The 19,018-nt window shown below is 28.9% G+C and overlaps 1 protein-coding gene across 1 annotated transcript in view; it reads left to right on the top strand.

Annotated features, from left to right (window-relative positions):
- The window catches only part of mib2 (E3 ubiquitin-protein ligase mind bomb 2), a 50,173-nt gene that overhangs the window by 26,079 nt on the left and 5,076 nt on the right, over positions 1-19,018 (top strand). The window contains exons 5-16 of the mRNA XM_043039675.3: positions 78-272; positions 4,444-4,592; positions 5,873-5,983; positions 6,076-6,180; positions 7,427-7,595; positions 8,815-8,945; positions 11,333-11,481; positions 12,232-12,388; positions 15,562-15,716; positions 15,807-15,933; positions 16,573-16,800; positions 18,286-18,464. Of these exons, the coding sequence (XP_042895609.1) occupies positions 78-272; positions 4,444-4,592; positions 5,873-5,983; positions 6,076-6,180; positions 7,427-7,595; positions 8,815-8,945; positions 11,333-11,481; positions 12,232-12,388; positions 15,562-15,716; positions 15,807-15,933; positions 16,573-16,800; positions 18,286-18,464 (1,855 nt within the window). The remainder of the gene's footprint in view (positions 1-77; positions 273-4,443; positions 4,593-5,872; positions 5,984-6,075; positions 6,181-7,426; positions 7,596-8,814; positions 8,946-11,332; positions 11,482-12,231; positions 12,389-15,561; positions 15,717-15,806; positions 15,934-16,572; positions 16,801-18,285; positions 18,465-19,018) is intronic.

Here is a 19,018-nt window from a genome sequence, read left to right as displayed (position 1 = left end):
ATTTTATTTGTTCTCATACTTAACATTTTTTTGCTGTTTTTATCAACCATTTCTGTATTTTTCTGATTCATTTGCAGGTGGTGAGGGCAAAACAGGGAAAGTGTTGGACATCAGAGGTTGGGACAATGAATCGGAAAGAAGTGTTGCTAATGTTACCTGGTCATCCGGATCAACAAATGTTTATAGGTTAGGCCATAAAGGAAAGGTTGATTTAAAATATACACAGGATGCAGTGGCTGGATATTACTATAGAGATCATCTTCCTATACTTGGTAAATTACAGTAGTTCTTCTCCTTTCATATCATGTTTGTTTTTTAAAAAAGCCTGAAAAATAGATACAATTTAAGAAATTTTCAACAAAAAAAAATGTTTTTTTTTTTCAAAACAAAATTTATTTTTACCTGAATGTATTTCAGAAACTATTTTTTGACATAGTTACCACCATTGTTCAGATATTTGTCATAGCAAAAAACCAACTAGTTTATACCCTTTTCAAAGAAAGATGCCACCAGGAGAGACAACCACAGATAAACGATGCACACTACAGAGTTAAGATACTTAAGATTTCCACAAAGAAGCGGCAATCCGCTTTTTTCTCCCAATTTTTAAAATTTCCAATAATTTTCCAAAAATGTAATTTATTGGGATCCAATTATTGATCTCTCCCCCCCCCCATAACTGCCAAAACCCAAGCCACTTGAACGATAGCCTTACTTGAGATGAACTTTTTTTCCTCTGTAGTAAACTCCTGAGAAAGTATGATAATCTGTAAAAATGGGTTCAGCAGGTGCACCTCGTTTTCGGTAGATGAATGTAGTTTAATGATGGGAATCAGTTTGATAAACAAAAATAATGTGCATACGATGGATGTTGCTGAAAAAAATCAATTTAAAGTTTGATTAATTAAATAAAACACTCAAATTGACTACAACTGTTGCTAACAATCTTGAGGTGAAAGCTAGCGACTGTTTTAATTTAAAATGTTTGACTGGCAATTAATTTAAAACTATCATTATTAAGCCTTATATATTGCTGAGTTTTCTTTAATATAGTAGTGGTGAAAGAAGATCTTATTGATGTCACAGTATTACATAGAACATTCCCCCGTCACCTCATAGTGTCTGCATTGTTTCAGTTTAGCTTTTTTTACTTTTGTCCACTTTCATGCCTGACACTGTCTTGACAATCTCATGTAGAACATTTTTTAAAATTTGAGGAAACTTGTCACAAAACTTTCCTATTGTTAATTGACAATTTTCACGCATTTTCCCAATCACTTTTAAATCTAAATCTTGATTGACAACAGAAAGTTGCCCACATGGTATGAATATTGGTGCTTCCATAATTGAATAGTTGAACACTCTTTCTCACCATTCCGTAACCCAGTGATTCTCAACCTTTTATTTGTGGCGGCACTTTTTTAACGATTTCGAAATTTGACGGCACACAATGAAAAAAAATAGTTTAAAAGTTGTTTACTTACCTATAATACACTGTGTTAAATAGTCTGTGATAATAACTTTGAATATGAAATAAAAGATTATGTACTACAAAAGCACGTTTATTAAGGGATTAATTATTTCTTTTGACTAATTTTTTATTAGTAACAGTTATTTTTTTTTTGCTAGTTATTAATTGTTAGCTTGTTTCCTACAGTTATTAACTGTTAGTTTTTCTTACATTAATTATTATTTTTTGTGATTTCTTATTAATTAGTTTTTTTCATAACTATTAACTGCATAGCTTACTTTAATGATTAGCTTTTATTTCCTTTGGAAAGTTAATATCTAGCTTGTTTTAGCCTTTGTTAATTATTTTAAGAGTCATTAAATTTCTTACTTATTTTAACATTTTTTAAAATTGTGTGTCAAAGACAATTTAAACACTTGATTCTTATTTTAACTTATTTTAAGATTGTCAGAGACAAGACAATCGCCGACAAAGATGTTCGTGCGGTCAAAGCGTGGAAAAATTATAAAAAGTATATTTATAATATTATATATATGTTCACTTTTCTGTAATTTAAGCTTTACTCGTAATAAAAAAAGCATTATAATTTTTATTGTATCATTTCTAATATTTGGCGGCACATTTTAAGAATTTGGCGGCACACAAAAGTGCCGCGGCACAGTGGTTGAGAATCACTGCCGTAACCCTTTGCAGCTCACAATTTTAACTGGCTTAACATATTTTGTATTCAAAAATCAATAAGGTTTTTAAACACAAGTGGAAAACATAATTCACAATTGTTGGTATCGTCAATCATCTTAAACATTTTGAATGCTCACTAACACGTGAACTTGACACAATTCGGCTGTAATGGCATCAGTTGATAGACAATCAACCAAAGGCAGGCATGCACATAAGTAGAATTACAACAATACTGCTGCAGTGACAGTAGAACAAACAGAAATAGTGCTTACTTTTGCCTTGCATGTCCTGTTATGTGTATATATATATATATATATATATATATATATATATACAGTGAAACCTCCGTTAAGCGGACATTCATGGGACCAAAAAATTTGTCCGTTTATGAGAGTTGTCCGTTTACGGGAAGGGTACCCTAATAAGGAAATTTAACACCGTAAATTGTTTTTAGAATATTCCCTAAGATGTAGAAATAATTAAATAATATCTAAAAGGATACTGTAAATATCTACAAGAATATTTATTTAAACAATAAGAAAGATAAAAAAGAATATATAAAGAAGTTTGATATAAATACATAATTCTGGACAGATAAATAAATATAATTTTCCTATTAGCATAGATACTCAAGTTAGACATATGATACCAAATAGGAGCGTACTGTCCTCAGTCCATTTCAATTATTAGGTTCACATCCCTTACACCTACTTATCATTTGATAGGGAACATGGTTAATACCTTCTTGGAAAATAAACCTCCCATGATTCACAGAAAAAAAAGTAATTTATACCTGTAAGTCATGAGGACCTGTGGAGATGATTATTTACAATTGATCAGCTATCAAGTGTCTGAATAAATGTTTCATTTATATAAACACCTCAAAGATTATACTTCTGCTCTCTTTTTTTTTACCCCAGTTGTGTTAAATACAGTCTTCAAATTAATAAGAAAATTAAAGAAATTTTCAACGGGGAAGAAGCATTGAGAGAAGTCATTTCAACTTGAGGGGTCTCATAACCTGTGTGGTCCAGATGAAAAGATCAAAAGATGCCGATGTCAGAATTATTTCAGGAGTGCAGTACCATTTTCTCTCCTTTCTTTACAAAGATAAGGCAAGGTGACAGGGGAAAGATTGATTTTTCGGTGGTGAAATAGCTTAGCAATATTTTTAGTTATGGATAAAGCAAAAAATTATATTTACATGCTTTAAAAATGGTGAAAAGTTGCTTTTTTTTTAGCTTGCAATTTTTTTTGAAAAAGTAGTGTCCGGTTTGTAGAGATAAAAAACAATGTTTCAGGACCAAAATGACTGTCCGCGTCCGGTTACGGGAGTGTCCGCTTTGCAGAGAATGTACGTAATGGTTTATTCATAGAAGATTCCCGGGGAATTAAAAATATGTCCGTATTGAGAGGCGTCCGTTTTGCAGGAGTGTCCATAACAGGAGGTTTCACTGTATATATATATATATATATATATATATATTATAGGAGGCATGTTTTTTAAGTAAGGACCCTTTTGCTGTTTACACTATAAGGATCCGCTATAAGGACCCGTAGGTGATGCAAATATCGCAATGAGAGCTTGAGACCTCCAAGCTTCAAATGTCGCAATGAACTTCCAAGATTATTAAATCGCACACCCTGTACAAGTTACAGTCAGTGATGCATTTTTTTTGTCAGCAAAAAACTGTCTGCTGCAATTGTTGGTTGATTTGTGAAGACTGACTAAGATAAACAGATGTAGATATGTCTTAGATGTATATATATCTAATATGTCTTAGTATTGTCTACTAAATTTAATTTCAGTGAAAATCTCTTGTTGCATATCCATGTATAAAATGGCAGGAGATGCTGTTCTCATTTTTATGAAATCATGATTATGCAAGCAATCTTTCAAAACTAATTCTTTATATTTCTAATATTAGAAATTATTTGTTCAAAGTATTGGTTTATGCATTTCAAAATACAGTTGAAGATGTTTATGATACAACCTTGAAACATGAGGCTTTGTGTTGTTTAGATCAAGAATTTCGTGTTATATAGATCATTTCACATGTCATTCAACATACTTATCGAACATGTCAGTATATATTTGGTTTTACTGCCTTAAATTAATTTTTAATAACAAATGTTTTGAAAAACAGAAATATACATTATTTATAGAAAAAGAAACTGAAGTTACAAAAAGCTTTAGAAATAAAGGTTTGGTTGATGTGGAGAATTGCATTGTAAAGATCTTCTACTGTAAATACTCTGAAATGAAATATTTGATCTTTTATGTAATTAAGGGCAAGTGGTAGAAGCTGCAAGCACAAAACCTCCTCCCAGTAACCACCCAAGGTTCAACGTGGGTGATAAAGTCCAAGTTTTAATGGATGTCGAAACGCTTAAAATTATGCAAGAAGGCCACGGTGGATGGAATCCTAGAATGGCTGAAGTAAGCATTTCAAAATATTTTTTTAAAAAATAAAGTATCTGAAAAAACGATAGTTTTACAATTTTCCATTATATACACCCGTATCTAGTACAGTACAGAACCCGTTATCCGGAAATCAGGAAACCGGAAAACCAAAAAACCGGAACGAAATTTGATAAATTTTCCAGCCATTTTTTTTAAAAAAAAAATGTTTTTTTCCTCATAAGATTTTAGGATTTTTCTTTCTTTTTTGAAAGATGTTTACCTTGCCATCATTTTGGAAATAATCATTAGTGTATTACTTCATCGTTTTTTCTTATTTTTAAGATTATTTCCAAATATTTTTTTTTTTAAGTTGGGTTTAACAATAAAAGAAACAGCTTTTCGTAGCGATTCAGAAAACCGGAAAAATCAGTTATCCGGAATAGCGATGGTCCCGATCGTTCCGGATAATCGGTTCCCTACTGTATATATGTTACAGTGAATGACCAAAATGGGTGATTGTTGACTTCCACTGGTGAATGTTGACAATCACATAGTTGCTTTGGTAAATGTCCAAAATATATACTAGGTCTTTAGTTAAGTGCCACTGCCCGGTATACCCTACACTGATATTTTTTTATGATCAAGTGCCACTGCCCAGTATGCATTTAACCGGTACTCCAAATACTGATGTTTCTTCGAATCAGATAGCTGCTGATATTAAAATATTGAATAAATATGATAATATCAACAAATAAATGAATATCAAATCGGATATCAAAAATATTTCCGACTTCCACCAAAGCGACTATGTGATTGTTGACATGCAACGCCAAAAGTCGACATTCTCTCGATTTCGGTCATTCACGTTGACATATATTTTTAAAAAATATTTCAAATATAAATTTTAAATTCTTTTCTCTTTTAATGCAATTTAAAAAAAGAAATAGTCAAGTTTTTTATAAATATTTAGAAACCAGAAATTTTTTTAGTTAAGATAACACAATTTATTTTAACATTTCAAGTTTTTTTTTTTTTTTTTCTGCAGTTAGTATTAGATTTTCAAATGTATTATGATATATTTTTAATAATATGTTTATTGAAGTTATACATAAATAAAATTCAACTTGCTCTAAGCTAAAGTTAAAGGTATTTTTACAAATGCAAAAAAAAAAAAAAAAAATCTATAAATAAATAGAATTTTTTTTCTTCTTTTTACCAACAGCAGTTGTATTTATGCGTTTATGCACATTTATTATTTAACAAAATAATAAACAAATAAAAACTTGGATGCATAAATAAATATATTGTATTTTCAGTTTGTTGGAAAAGTTGGGACAGTTCATCGTGTGACTGACAAAGGAGATATAAGGGTTCAATATGAAGGCTGCAACAATCGATGGACTTTTCATCCTGGTGCTCTGAAAAAAGTAATTTTTTTTTTCTTCTTTAAAGTCTGAACTCAAATTTTAACCTAAATTGATCCAGGAGTAATTATTTTTGTGTTCATTTCAAATTAAAGATTCAGCTGTTTTCTCTGGGTGATATGGTTCGAATAATCGATGACCTTGCCAAGATGAAAGATCTTCAGAAAGGCCACGGGGAATGGATTGAGGTTATGAAAACGGTGAGTGTTTTTCTTTGCATGTTCTATAAACACAACATATTCGTTTAAAAACAATAATAAATAAATATTTTATTGCATATGAAAGATTTTCAGTTTAATGTCACTAAATTGTTGATTTGAGCTCGTGCATACTGAAAATTTAAGCATAGTTATCACTTATAACTGGAAAATTAAGTCTGCCTTTTCTTTTCTACTTCAATACCAAAAATGAATAAAAATGTCTTTCCTTTTGCCCTTTCTCATCTGACATTGCTCAGTAAATTGTTTTTAAATTTATGTCACTAAATTGTTGATTTGAGATCTTGCTGAAAGTTTAAGCATAGTTATCACTTATAAGAGAAAATTAAGTCTACCCTTTCTTTTCTACTTCAATACCAAAAATGAATGAAAATGTCTTTCCTTTTGCCCTTTTTCATATGATGTTGCGCACTTAATCATCAGTAAAATGTATTTGGCTAAAAAACAAACTAGGGATAATTGCAGGAGGTTAGTCATTTTTAACTCATGATAAAAATGCAGTTTTTCTATCTATAATATAACATTTTGAGGCTGACCCAGAAACTTGTCATGATTGACAAACAGATTTCTCATACTGTGCCAAACTTGTTACATTAAAAAATGCTCATGGTAATAGACTTCTTAAATGGTATAATAGAGGCCCAAACCACTTTCCAAATTATTCGTATTGTGACTGTTGCTCTTTCGGTTTCTGGTTCGCCAAAAAATAATCGAACTCTTGAAAAAATAATTAAAGAAAATAAGAAAGTATATTTTTCTACCTTATGCTTAGGATACCAGTTATTTATTTGCATGAAGTTTGACTGTGGATGACGTTTCAAGCTGAGAGAAACAATAAAGCAGTGTTTATATTGACTGCTTGACCATTCTAACTTAAATATTAAATTGTGTATTTGTTAATAATTTTTTTCTTTTTATGAAACTAAGAAACTGTTTGTGTTCATAACTGATTTGTATTCATTTATTCTGTGGTTTTTGCCTAATTAATATAAAATTGTTAAATACATTTTTAATTTTATTTCTTTAATGTGTTGAGTTTGCTTAGTTTTTTAAAAGATTCAATATGCTGCTTTTTATCATTTTGCCCCTTTTTATCATTTAAAAAAAAAGGTACAGCAGTGCGTAAATGGTTAAATTATCACACTATTTTTGAAAAAAAGAAAAAAAAATAGTGATATGTATTGTTCTACACATTTTAATTTTCTAACAATGGAATTTGTTTTAATAGGCACTAGGTAAAACTGGTAAAATCACAAAAATCTATTCTGATGGAGACTTGAGGGTTAATGTTGATGGTCAGACCTGGACATTCAATCCTTTATGTGTGACATCTGTTCCTGGTACTGCTACGGAAATGAATAATACGATGACAGCAAATCAGAGAGAAGAACATACTCGTATGTATAATATTATTTATTTATTGAATACATACAAAGTGCTCTGTAAGAACCACCTTTAATATGTATTTTTAGCATTCTTGTCAAAAAAGCATATGCATTAGGGGTCACAAATAAATATTTCAAAGAAGGAGTAACAAAAGGTTATCAAATTACTTGTCAGGAAAGCAAAATGAAGAATTTAAAAACCAGTTTGCTTGTGTTTATTAAACTTGGTGGTATTTCTGATAATCGATTTTGACCTCTCTTTTTTTTTTAACAAGCAAAGGGGTTCTTGTTCTTATTTTTAAGTCTTGCCTTCCTCAGTATTGATTTATTAGATTTCAATAACTTTTATTTTCTCATATAAATATTAATTTGCTATCGTGTATGGATTTACTTTTTACTTTATTACTTTTGCTTTTTACTTTTTGACAAAAACTCAATAAGATTATATTAAGCAAGCATATAGCAAAATTTCCTGTATTTTGATTCTCAATTTAAATTTATTTATTTAAAAAATTACCCATTTAAATGAAAATAATGTTAGATAGATGGGTTTTTTTTTTAAATTTTTCTGTTTTATTTCTTAATAATTATTTTAATGTTGCTACTATGTTTTCTCCTGGTTTTTAGAGTATTTCAAAAATGCTGAGTTTTCTAAAATCAATCAAAAAATTTACAATAACAGTGACATGTTGATATATTTATGCAGGTTTTGGAATGGGTGCTGCAATGATTTCTAATTTATTTTTGAAAAAGGAAATACAAAAAAATTATTTTTATATTTTTATCTATCGCCCAACATATTTTTATTTTTAATCTAAAAAAAATTCAACTTGTAAGTGAAACTTAGTCATTGAATTAAAAGTTATTCAAGTTATTTCATTGTTTCTAATGCTTATGAGACAAAATTTACAGGCAACTAAATATAACAAATTGCAATTAAAAAATTCATTCAATCAGTACTTTTTTTGTTGAAAATGCAACCTATTTATATATATTTTTTAATAAGTATGGAGTTTTTATGAATTCCAAATTTCCTAATTTAGCCCTATAATCTGCATTACCTTTGTATTTTTATGATATTCAATTTTCAGTTAAAGTTTGCTTCTCTCTATATATATGCACCATATAAATTCTATTGTAATATTGTCTGTTATATAAATATTTTTAATTGTATAGTTAAATTGTAATGATTTGTATAAAATGTGCATTATAATATTTTATTGCATTTTAGATCCTTTGCTGGGTCACCTACTAGCTGAACCCCACCAATTAGATTTAGCAAGCTGCGATCGTCTTGTTAGAGAAGCAGCCCAGGGTCACACTGATGTTGTAAGAGACCTGCTGCAAAAATTCCCCGATAAAGTATGGTTAATTTTTTTTTCTCTTCTTTTTTTTTTTTTACGCATCTATAAACTTTTTTTAGGGTAAATTATTATCAATTATTTTTTAAACCATATCCAATTTTGTTAATGTTATTGATACAAATATTAATTTCAGTGATATTTTATGTCAAATTAATAAAAAATATTACCACTAGAATAAAGGTTTTTTGCAACTATTTCTACAATTGTGTAAATTGATTTTAGAAAGGATTTGCTGGTTCAAACAAATGATTTTTTATTTATTAATAACTAAACCTATGTTTTAATATTTTAATTTTTTATTCATATGAATACTTTTAGTCTGATTCGAACCAAATGAAAAGCTGTTTTGAGTTCAAAGGCTAATGGGAATCTATACTTTAAACATAAATATGTAATATTTAAATGTTTAAATACCATTGCGTTTGAGGGATATAATCTGTAGAAAATAAGTTTATGTGAAGATAAATTAACAATGTCTTTGAAAATGCTTAGAATAAAATAGAATGTCACCAAATGTATGCTCTGATAGTTTTGAAAGTTATTTAAATATTATTATTATAGAAAAATTTTAGATAAAAAAGATCCAGATCCTTAAAGATGCTTTATTTTTTTCTATGCATGCGACAATTAAAAGCTTAATTGAAAATAAGTGGGGGCTGATTTACTTAATTTTCAAGTTTATTTTTAATTTTTTTTTCTCGTATCAAAGTAATTAAATTTGTATGGTATGTATGCATTGTGCTTTCACTCATTTTTATAATACAGTACAGAACCCGTTATCCTGAAATCAGAAAACCAAAAAAACCGGAAAGAAGTTCGATACATTTTCCCGCCATTATTATTTTTTTTAAATGTTTTTTTCCTCATAAGATTTCAGGATTTTTCGTTCTTTTTTAAAAGATGTTTACCTTACCATCATTTTGGAAATAATCATTAGTGTATTACTTTATCGTTTTTTCTTCTTTTTAAGATAATTTCCAAATTATTATTTTTTTTAGTTGGGTTTAACAATAAAAAAAACGGCTTTTCGTAGCGATTCTGAAAACCGGAAAAATCAGTTATCCAGAATAGCAATGATCCCGATCGTTCCGGATAATCGGTTCCCTACTATATTATAAAAATGTTCTTTTCATATAAAAAAAATCAAAAAGTTTTAACAAAAATATTCAAAATTCATTTAAAGTATTGTAGTTGTACGTAATTTTACTTAATTCTGAATTATAATAACCCTCAAAGCATTGAGCTCTTGGGTAAATGTGTATCTGAGATTTTCTTGTTGAGATTTATTTTCTTATTCAATAACATGGAAAAACTGTATTCTTGGTGCAGGAAAACCTGCATATGAAGGTTCATAAATAAAGGGTACTAATCCTCTGTGGGTTAATAAGCATAATGTTAAACTTGAAGCTGCTTTATGTTAGAATAGATAAAAAAGAAATTTTTTACGTACTATTTGTTATTTTTAAATTGAAAATAATAATAAAATTAATTTTTGAAGCAAAATTTGTACTGATTCAATATTTTATTATATCTGATTAATATTAATGCTATCAATTGCATATTGCTAAATAATGATATTAGTGTAAATAATACTGAAATATATTACTTTCATATTAGAAACAAGCAAGGGAAGATATCACTCTTACTCGCATTACTAAAATAGCACTTATATGTCGAGTGTTAATTTCCATGTTTATTGTGTTTTAAAGTTAACTTGCTGCACATTTCATTGCATTTAAAATATTCAATTACTTCTTTTTTAATAATGTTAACATATTTATGATGCAAAAATGGTTTTGAGGTGTTGAGTGAAAACATTTATTTAAAAGAGGTTTTCTATGAAATGTTTTTGAACTGTTTAGTTACTTTTGATTTGGAGCTTAAAATATTATCTTTTGTGTATTAAACAAATAAAAACATTGTTTTCCCCCAACCTGGTTTTTGAAATTAAGTTTAGAAGGTTTATTTTTGGCTTTAATGGATAAAATTTTGTTTATATAAAGGGAAAATGTTAACAAATGATTTTGGCCATATAAGATTACATGAATATATTATTTGCTTTTATTAAAATTCCTTTGTATATATATTTGTGAAATATTTCAAATTCTATTAAAAAATTTATAAATCGATCTTCAATATTATTTAAATTCTGAATGAATTGGGTAAGCTGTTTAAAACCATTAATTCAATATTCTGTTTCAAACTTTTTCTTATTTAGTTTAAGGAAAAGAAAATATGCAAATATAGTTATAAAATTTGTTAATTACAATTTTTCTTTTAAAATTTCATAACTTGATATCCAATTTTTCTGTAAAAATTTAATTTGTTGTTTTACCCTTTGCTTTAATTAAGTATTAAAATGTTGTTCTAATTCTGTATGAATAGGTGGATCAGAAAAGTTCAGGAAAGACAGCTCTGCAAGTTGCCAGCCATCAAGGCCACTTGGAAATAGTACGCCTGCTCCTTGCAGCTGGCAGTAGCTTAGAAGCCCAGGATGATGATGGGGATACAGCTTTGCATTACTCGGCTTTCGGGTAAATGTTTGCATCATTTGCTTATTAAATTCATTAATATTTTTTTTGTCATCTCTCACCCACAACTATCAAATATCTAAGTCAGTTTTTTAATTCAGTGTCATTTAATAATTGGAAAAAAAATTCAAAAATTGCAAAAAATACGTAAATAAATTGCTTTTTGAAAATCGATTTCTTGTTGTTTCTAATGTCACTTGCCAATACCAGCTAGCCTGCTTGGTTAAACAAAGCAAATTTAAGGCAGAGGGTATTTTTTTTTCTGTGGCACCACCTTTAGCCTAAAATACGACTTAAGCCTCGCACACATCACAGCCCGTTTATTGGGTGGACACATTTATAGATCTACAAATCGTAATTTTTTTTTATATCTGAACCAGAGAGCGACCAATCTCTAATTCAGTATCACCAGAAGTATGATTTCTTATGTGAACATGGAGGTCTTAGTGAACAGACAGATCATAGACTAGAGTCCTCTTGTCGTTAGGCTAACCGTGGATCTCTGGATTGTGCTCAAAATTACAAGGCTACAGAGTTGAATGTCAGTAGGCGTAAACCCAAAAATTGGGTTGGCGGTTCGACGACCATTAATAAAATAAAATAATTCTCATAATGCTCAAAATCATGTATTATTTTAAATTTCAAGTTGAGTGAAATATTCAGGGTAGAATAAGATTTCTTTCAGGAAAAAAAAATGCGAAACCTTGATCTATGCTGTATACAATTATGATAATGCTTTTTTTCCCCTTCTAGTAATCAACCCGTTGTGATGGATTTACTGCTCAAAAAAGGATCTGACATAGATGCAGTTAATAAAGCAAGATGTAGTCCATTGCATGTGGCTGTAAACAAGCAGCACTTAGATTGTGTGAAAGTTCTTCTCAAGCACCACTGCAATGTTAATGTTCAGGTTAGTACTTGTTTTTCCTCCTTTAACATCAGAGAAACAGCTCTTTTCCCTCAAACAGTTTTTGAATGAATTATACAGGTCATTTTAAAATTAATTTCTTAAATTTGCACTGTGCTTTTTATCAACATTTACTTTCAATATTTACTGTGAAGTCCTCTTTTAAAACACTTCGGTGTTGAGCTATAACTTTGAAAAGAATCTCTAGTTGGAGGTTTAAAATAGCTAAATTTTATTGTTACAAGGGCCTATTTAGAAATTAATTTCTCAAACTTACATCACAAAACCTATATTTTTAGAACATCAACATTTTAAATTGCCACTTTTTTATTTGAATCCTGTTCAAAGTTCTGAATTTAAAATTGTAACAAATATTATCAATGCCAAAATGGGGGAATAGTGCAATTAATTTATATTTGTTAATATTAATTTGCTGTTTGTGTATCCTATTTTCCTTTTTTTAATTGTAAAAATCCTAACTCCTTATGTGAAAAATATTTTGTAAATTTTATTATAGTTTGCATTAATCTACAGTCTATATTAATCTGAGACTAATGTTTTTAATAACCCTACATAAATTATCTTACTGTAAAACTTTTAAAAAAAATCCTATTTTGTCTGAAAATGTCAATAATAATAGTTAATTTATTTCGTAATTTGTATGCAAAAACTTATTTAAATATTTGTTCTCAAATGCTGCCATTGTTTCAATGTGTTTAATTCTGGGCGTGAAATTTCATGTCTAAAGTTAGACTAAAATATTTCATCACAGTGTTTTCACTACAGCGCGAGAATCTCGCATATTTTTTTCTTTTCTCGCATTAAAAAATGATTACCGCGAGAAATTTGCGCACTCTATAAATCAATTTCAATGCGCGAAATTCTCGCATTTTGGAAAAAGCTTCGAATTACGTCATTTAGAATAAAATCAGTTTCACTTTTCTTCCTGGATCTTTTATTATTTTCGACATCCGCCCCGTTATCTAGCTTCCCTATTTACCAGTAGGTATTGTTCAGAACCTTTTCGAACAACAGAACACAACCCCTCCGAACCACGGAACCCCTTTCAGAACACATTTCTCTGCAACCACGTGTTTACTGTAGGTATGGTTTTTCATATAAGACGTTCAAATTTTTTTATGCACTAATCAGGGATGAGATTCTTCCGCGGATTCGCGGATTTCCGCTTTTTTGCAGATTTTTCCATTTTCCCCGCTAATTTCCGCTGAAAATTTTTTTTGCCCAAGTTAAAATGTTTTATGAGGAATTTAATTTTCCGCGGAGGGAAATTGTTGAAGTCCCTTTTCCTCCCTCTGAAGTTTCTCTAAAAATCATTTCCTTGGGATAAAACTGGTTGACCTTTATACAGGGATGAGATTTTTTTTGTCTCTCGAATTTCAGCCTTTTTATCAAAAACTCCGATTCTCTAAAAGTTTCGTTTTTTTAAATAAATATCCCGTTTTTTTTAAATTCAGTCATTGAAGTAAAATAATTATATTTATTTACGATTTTCAAAGATAAACAGAAAATTCAATCTACGCCCTAGCTGCTAACCCTTCCGCATTTTTACTTATTTTAGCTATTTTCTCCGATTTCACGCACAGAAAATAAGATTTTCCGTATTTTTTTTCCGTCGGCTGGATAGCTCGCATTTTCGTAATTCAGATCTCGATTTTTATTCACGCGATTTTAATATCAATCATCGATTTTCGTATTTACCTGATTTAAAAGTTGCACATTGCGATTCTTATTTACGCTATTTAAATATCGTATATTATGATTCTTATTTACGACATTTAAAAATCCAATATCGTGTTTTGTATTTATGCATTTTTAAAATCTCGATTTTATTATCAAATCTCGATTTTCGTATTTACCTGATTTAAAAGTTGAACGTTGCGATTCTTATTCAGACGATTTAAATATTGTACAGTGCGATTCTTACTTACGCTATTTAAATATCGTATATTATGATTCTTATTTACGACATTTAAAAATCCAATATCGTGTTTTGTATTTATGCATTTTTAAAATCTCGATTTTATTATCAAATCTCGATTTTCGTATTTACCTGATTTAAAAGTTGAACGTTGCGATTCTTATTCAGACGATTTAAATATTGTACAGTGCGATTCTTACTTACGAGATTTAAAAAATCAATATCGCGATTTGTATTTACGAGCTTTTAAAGCCCTATGTAGCAATTCGTATTCACGTGAGCTTAAAATCCAATATCGTGATTCGTTTTTGTGGTTGTAATATCGCGCGATTTAAAAATTATGCATCGTGATCAAAAAATTAAAAAATCATGATTTGTATTTTCGCATTTTTTAAATTCGATGAGGAGTTTCATATTTACGTGATTTAAAAGTCTCATATCGGGATTTATATTCACATGGTTTACAAGTTTAAAAATTGCACTTTTTTGTCAAATTTTTGTTTATATATATATATATATATATATATATATTATTATTATTATTTTTTTTCTTCCCATTTTTTTTGTTTTTTTTTTTTTTGTTTTTTGGATTTCCTCTTTTTTACTTTCTGACTACTCTCATCCCTGACTAATGTAAGATGGACAAATACCTAGTAAAGGCAAAATCTTCTATGATGATGCAGCAAAAATATTCAATGCTTTAAAAAATAGAAGACGTTAAAAATGTATTATAATAAAAGAAATGATTTTTTTTTCCGAGTCTATTTGTATTTTTTTCAGTTTTTAGAAATCTCACTTAACTTTCTGAAATCTCACCCTGTTTTTGAGAAAGGGTGAGAAATTGTCACCCATTTTTTTTCTATGATGAAAACACTGCATCATATTTATTTTGTGTGCATAAAAAATATTAAAATGTTGACACAAAAGCACTTTTTGATTATGAACAATAATTTGACTAAAAATGAATACAGATTTCAAAAAATTTCAGAAAGAAGCAGTCTCCAAATAAAAAACATAAAATCTATCCTCAGTATAAGGACACTACTTCCTGGTTTGATAATCTGAATTGAAACACAACATTTTAAAATATATTTACTGGCCTTCTAATAATATTTAGCCGCCAATGGCAAGCTTCATTTTCACACCCTGGTGTACTCTATTGTAGTTAAAGTTCCAGATGTTTTTTTTTTTTTCTTTTTTTTAAATGTAAAAGTGGCACAACTTTGGTATATTTTAGGACTCATATGGGGATTCTGCCTTACATGATGCCATTAGTAAAGATAATCTGGAAATCTTAGAACTTTTAATAAATGTTCCTGAAATAGACTTCACCCTGAAAAACAAAAGAGGTTTCAATGTTTTACATCATGCAGCTTTAAAAGGAAACAATTTGTAAGTTCATTGGTTCTATTTTCCTATTTTTTTCTTATTATTAGTAACTTTTGTAAATAAAAAAAAAAAAAAAAAACATTTGTATTTCAGTGCTACTGAGCGATTAATAAATAAATCCAGACAAATAGTAGATGGCAAAAAGGATGATGGCTTTGCTGCTTTACACTTAGCTGCTTTAAATGGTCATTTCAATGTGGCCGAAACACTGTTATTTCAGGTAATTTAAATCCTACATTTTATAGTTTTGAATTGTTTGTTTACATCTTAAATAAAAAAATTTAAATTTGTAGTAAACAATTGCAGTACAATTTCTTGTTTTTATCCTATAACCTGGAAGCAGAATCCATGGTGTTTATCTACTGCAGTACATTCTGCTATCCAAATTTGTCTTCAACTCCAAATGAAATCAGACATATACTTTTATTTGAACATTCTGCTTTATCTAACATATCTGTAGCAAAATGTGAAAATATAAAGAATTTAAAAATTATAAATAAAAGCAAGTTTTCATTTAATTTGAATTTTATGCTATGATATTTAAAAGGAAGTGAAAAACAATAATGAACACTTACATGATTTACATATTTGTTCTTTGCAATGTTCTCTCAGCTCAGGCTTATAATTTTGATATTGGAAGCAAGGTTAGTGATTTTTTAAAAAGGAATCTCAATAACTTTTTTTTTTTTTTAAGTGAGATTAAAAATTATCTGCTGATACTGTGGTGACGTTTTGTTACTAGGTCTATAGTCAAACCTTGTTGTCATGAACTTGAGAATATAACAGTTGAAAAAACTATGCACCAGACTTAATGATATGAATGCGAAAAAAATAACAGTAAGTGTGTATTATCTCTTAGGGTCATTGTGAAATTGATGTGCGAAACAATCGCAAGCAGACACCCCTGCTTCTTGCTGTGAGTCAGTGCCATTGTCCCCTGGTAGAACTCTTAGTCTCGTCAGGGGCAGACATCAACGTGGAGGATGAAGATGGAGATACGGGTCTACATTTGGCAATTATGAGGCACATACAGACGGGCAATATTAAGTATGATGGAAATGTGCCAGATTCTCCTGCTTTGTCAACTGTGAGTATCATTTTTTTATGTGACTCTTCTGTTACAATGCACACTGCGTTTATTTTACCCATTTAACCAATTATTTTTAGTATTCGTATATTAAGATATTTTTGGATTGATTTAAGAAAATAAATTCATTAAACTAATATGAATTTTAACAGCATTTATTTTATATGGTAACTTACATGAGAATTATTAGAAATTAAGGAATTGAATGATTTTTACTTTTTTATTTATTTATAAAGTAAATTTCATCTGTATAATATTGCTTGCAAGCATAGTATACTCTTGATATGTCAAAGTTGAAGGTACGATAAAAAAATTTCTAAATAACAAATTCAGATGTTATTTCAGATCATAGTTCAGGTGTTTATTTTAATATAAATATGTTCCAAATAGTAGATCAAGTTCATTTTCTAAAAAGTAGAAAATAAATTCTAAAGTATTAGTCTACTAAAAAGTAGAGTCATGAAACATAAGAATAATGACTAATAAATATGTTTGTAATGATAGTAGACTGTAAGTCTAAATACAACAACAATAATAATTTTATTTTTAAAAGTAAAACAAAAATAATTATGCAATAAAAAAAAGAATCAGTTTATGGCTTATAATAAACTTACATTGTGATTCTTCCGCAAAAAATTAATTTTCCATTTCCAAAAAAATTTGGTTTCAAGTTTTTGTGAAGAAACCCATAGAAATTCAAATTAACATTGGGTAAATATATAATGCCAAGGGAGAAATTATTATTTTGCTGTAGCAAGGTTTTCGAAACATCAAAGTTTGAGGTATCGAGAGTATATTGTACTGCAAAGGAAATTGAATATTAGAACTTTTTATTATTATGACAGTACAAAAATTTCTATTAATTCAGGAAAACTAACTACTGGATATCACAAGTTGCACATGCATACTGTATTCATTTTTGATTTGCCTTAGAAACACATCTTAAATTGGCATCATAGTGCTTCCAACTTCATTCGAACTGTTAACTGATGACATCACAAATTTAAAGTGATAAAATAGATATAGGTTTTTAGGTTTAATAGGTTTTTTTAAAATTATTTTTAACTTGATTTTCAGTATTTAATAATGAGACATTTTTAGTTCCATTTACAAGAAATTGGATTATATGTTTCTTTTTATTATTGTATATATTTCTATAAAATAATATTGGAAAGTTTTTGCTATGGTTTATTTTTAATATTTCCATTATAATTATATTTATAAAATTTGTCTTAACATAAATTGAAGCTCTTGAAGTATGTTTTAAGAAAATCTGATTTAAATCAAATAAAGTCAGATTTTTTTGATTAAAAAAAAAATTAAGAAATCACAAACCCTGCTTAAAAAGAATTAGTAGTAAATATTTCTGCAAAACAAATTGTTTTATGTTTTCCATTTTTTTATGCCTTTGAATAACTCTTTTTTCCCTTTCAGCAAAATAATTGTCTACTTAATCATCCATTTTTATTGCTAATATTCTTTCAGATTTTGTTACATATAGCTAGTTTAAACATGGAAATAAACCATGGACTAGCGATAGCATGCTATCTAATTCAAGAGGGAACTGATTTGACTAAAAAGAATAGAAAAGGGAAAACACCTTTTGAGCTTGTTCAAACTTCAAGTGTTTTAGATTTGCTGCAGAAGTATGCTGAAATGAAAAAGTATGTTCTTTTTTTTAACATTTTCAAGTATCTTTTTTGAGTTTTTAAACTGATTCTAAAAATATGTCAAGGGTTTTTGTATTCTGGGGGCACCCCAGAATTCTGGGTTTTTGGTATTCTTCTCCCAGTTCTAAAAAATGGAAGCAAGCCATGCAATTTTTGTGGGAATATACCAGAGTTCTACATTTCTAAAAACCATTGGTTTGCAGACTTCTGCAAATCAAAAACTTAAACCCTAACAAAATTTTAAAGCCTTTTCTAAATCCCTTTAATGAGATAGTTGCAAGCATTTTTTCCCCCTTCAATTACGGGAAGATTTACTTCTTGTATGATTCTTTCGCCAATTTGATCTTTTGGTTTGACTGAATTTCCCCCGTTTGGAATTTAGCCAAAATCTGCTAATATTGTAATTCTTGTTCACGAGATTTTATCGCCAAACATAGATTTTCGTTTTTACCTGATTTAAAGCTATGCTTCTAAAAAGCTGTGATTCGTATTCAAACTGTATGTCGCAATTCCTATTCACATTATTTAAAAATCCAATATCCTGATTC

Source organism: Parasteatoda tepidariorum, chromosome 8 (assembly GCF_982258835.1).
Source record: "Parasteatoda tepidariorum strain Cologne lab strain chromosome 8, Ptep-v5.0, whole genome shotgun sequence".
Taxonomy (NCBI): Eukaryota; Metazoa; Arthropoda; class Arachnida; order Araneae; family Theridiidae; genus Parasteatoda; species Parasteatoda tepidariorum.
Note: the sequence above shows the minus strand (reverse complement) of the source record. Positions and strands in the feature narration are given on the sequence as shown.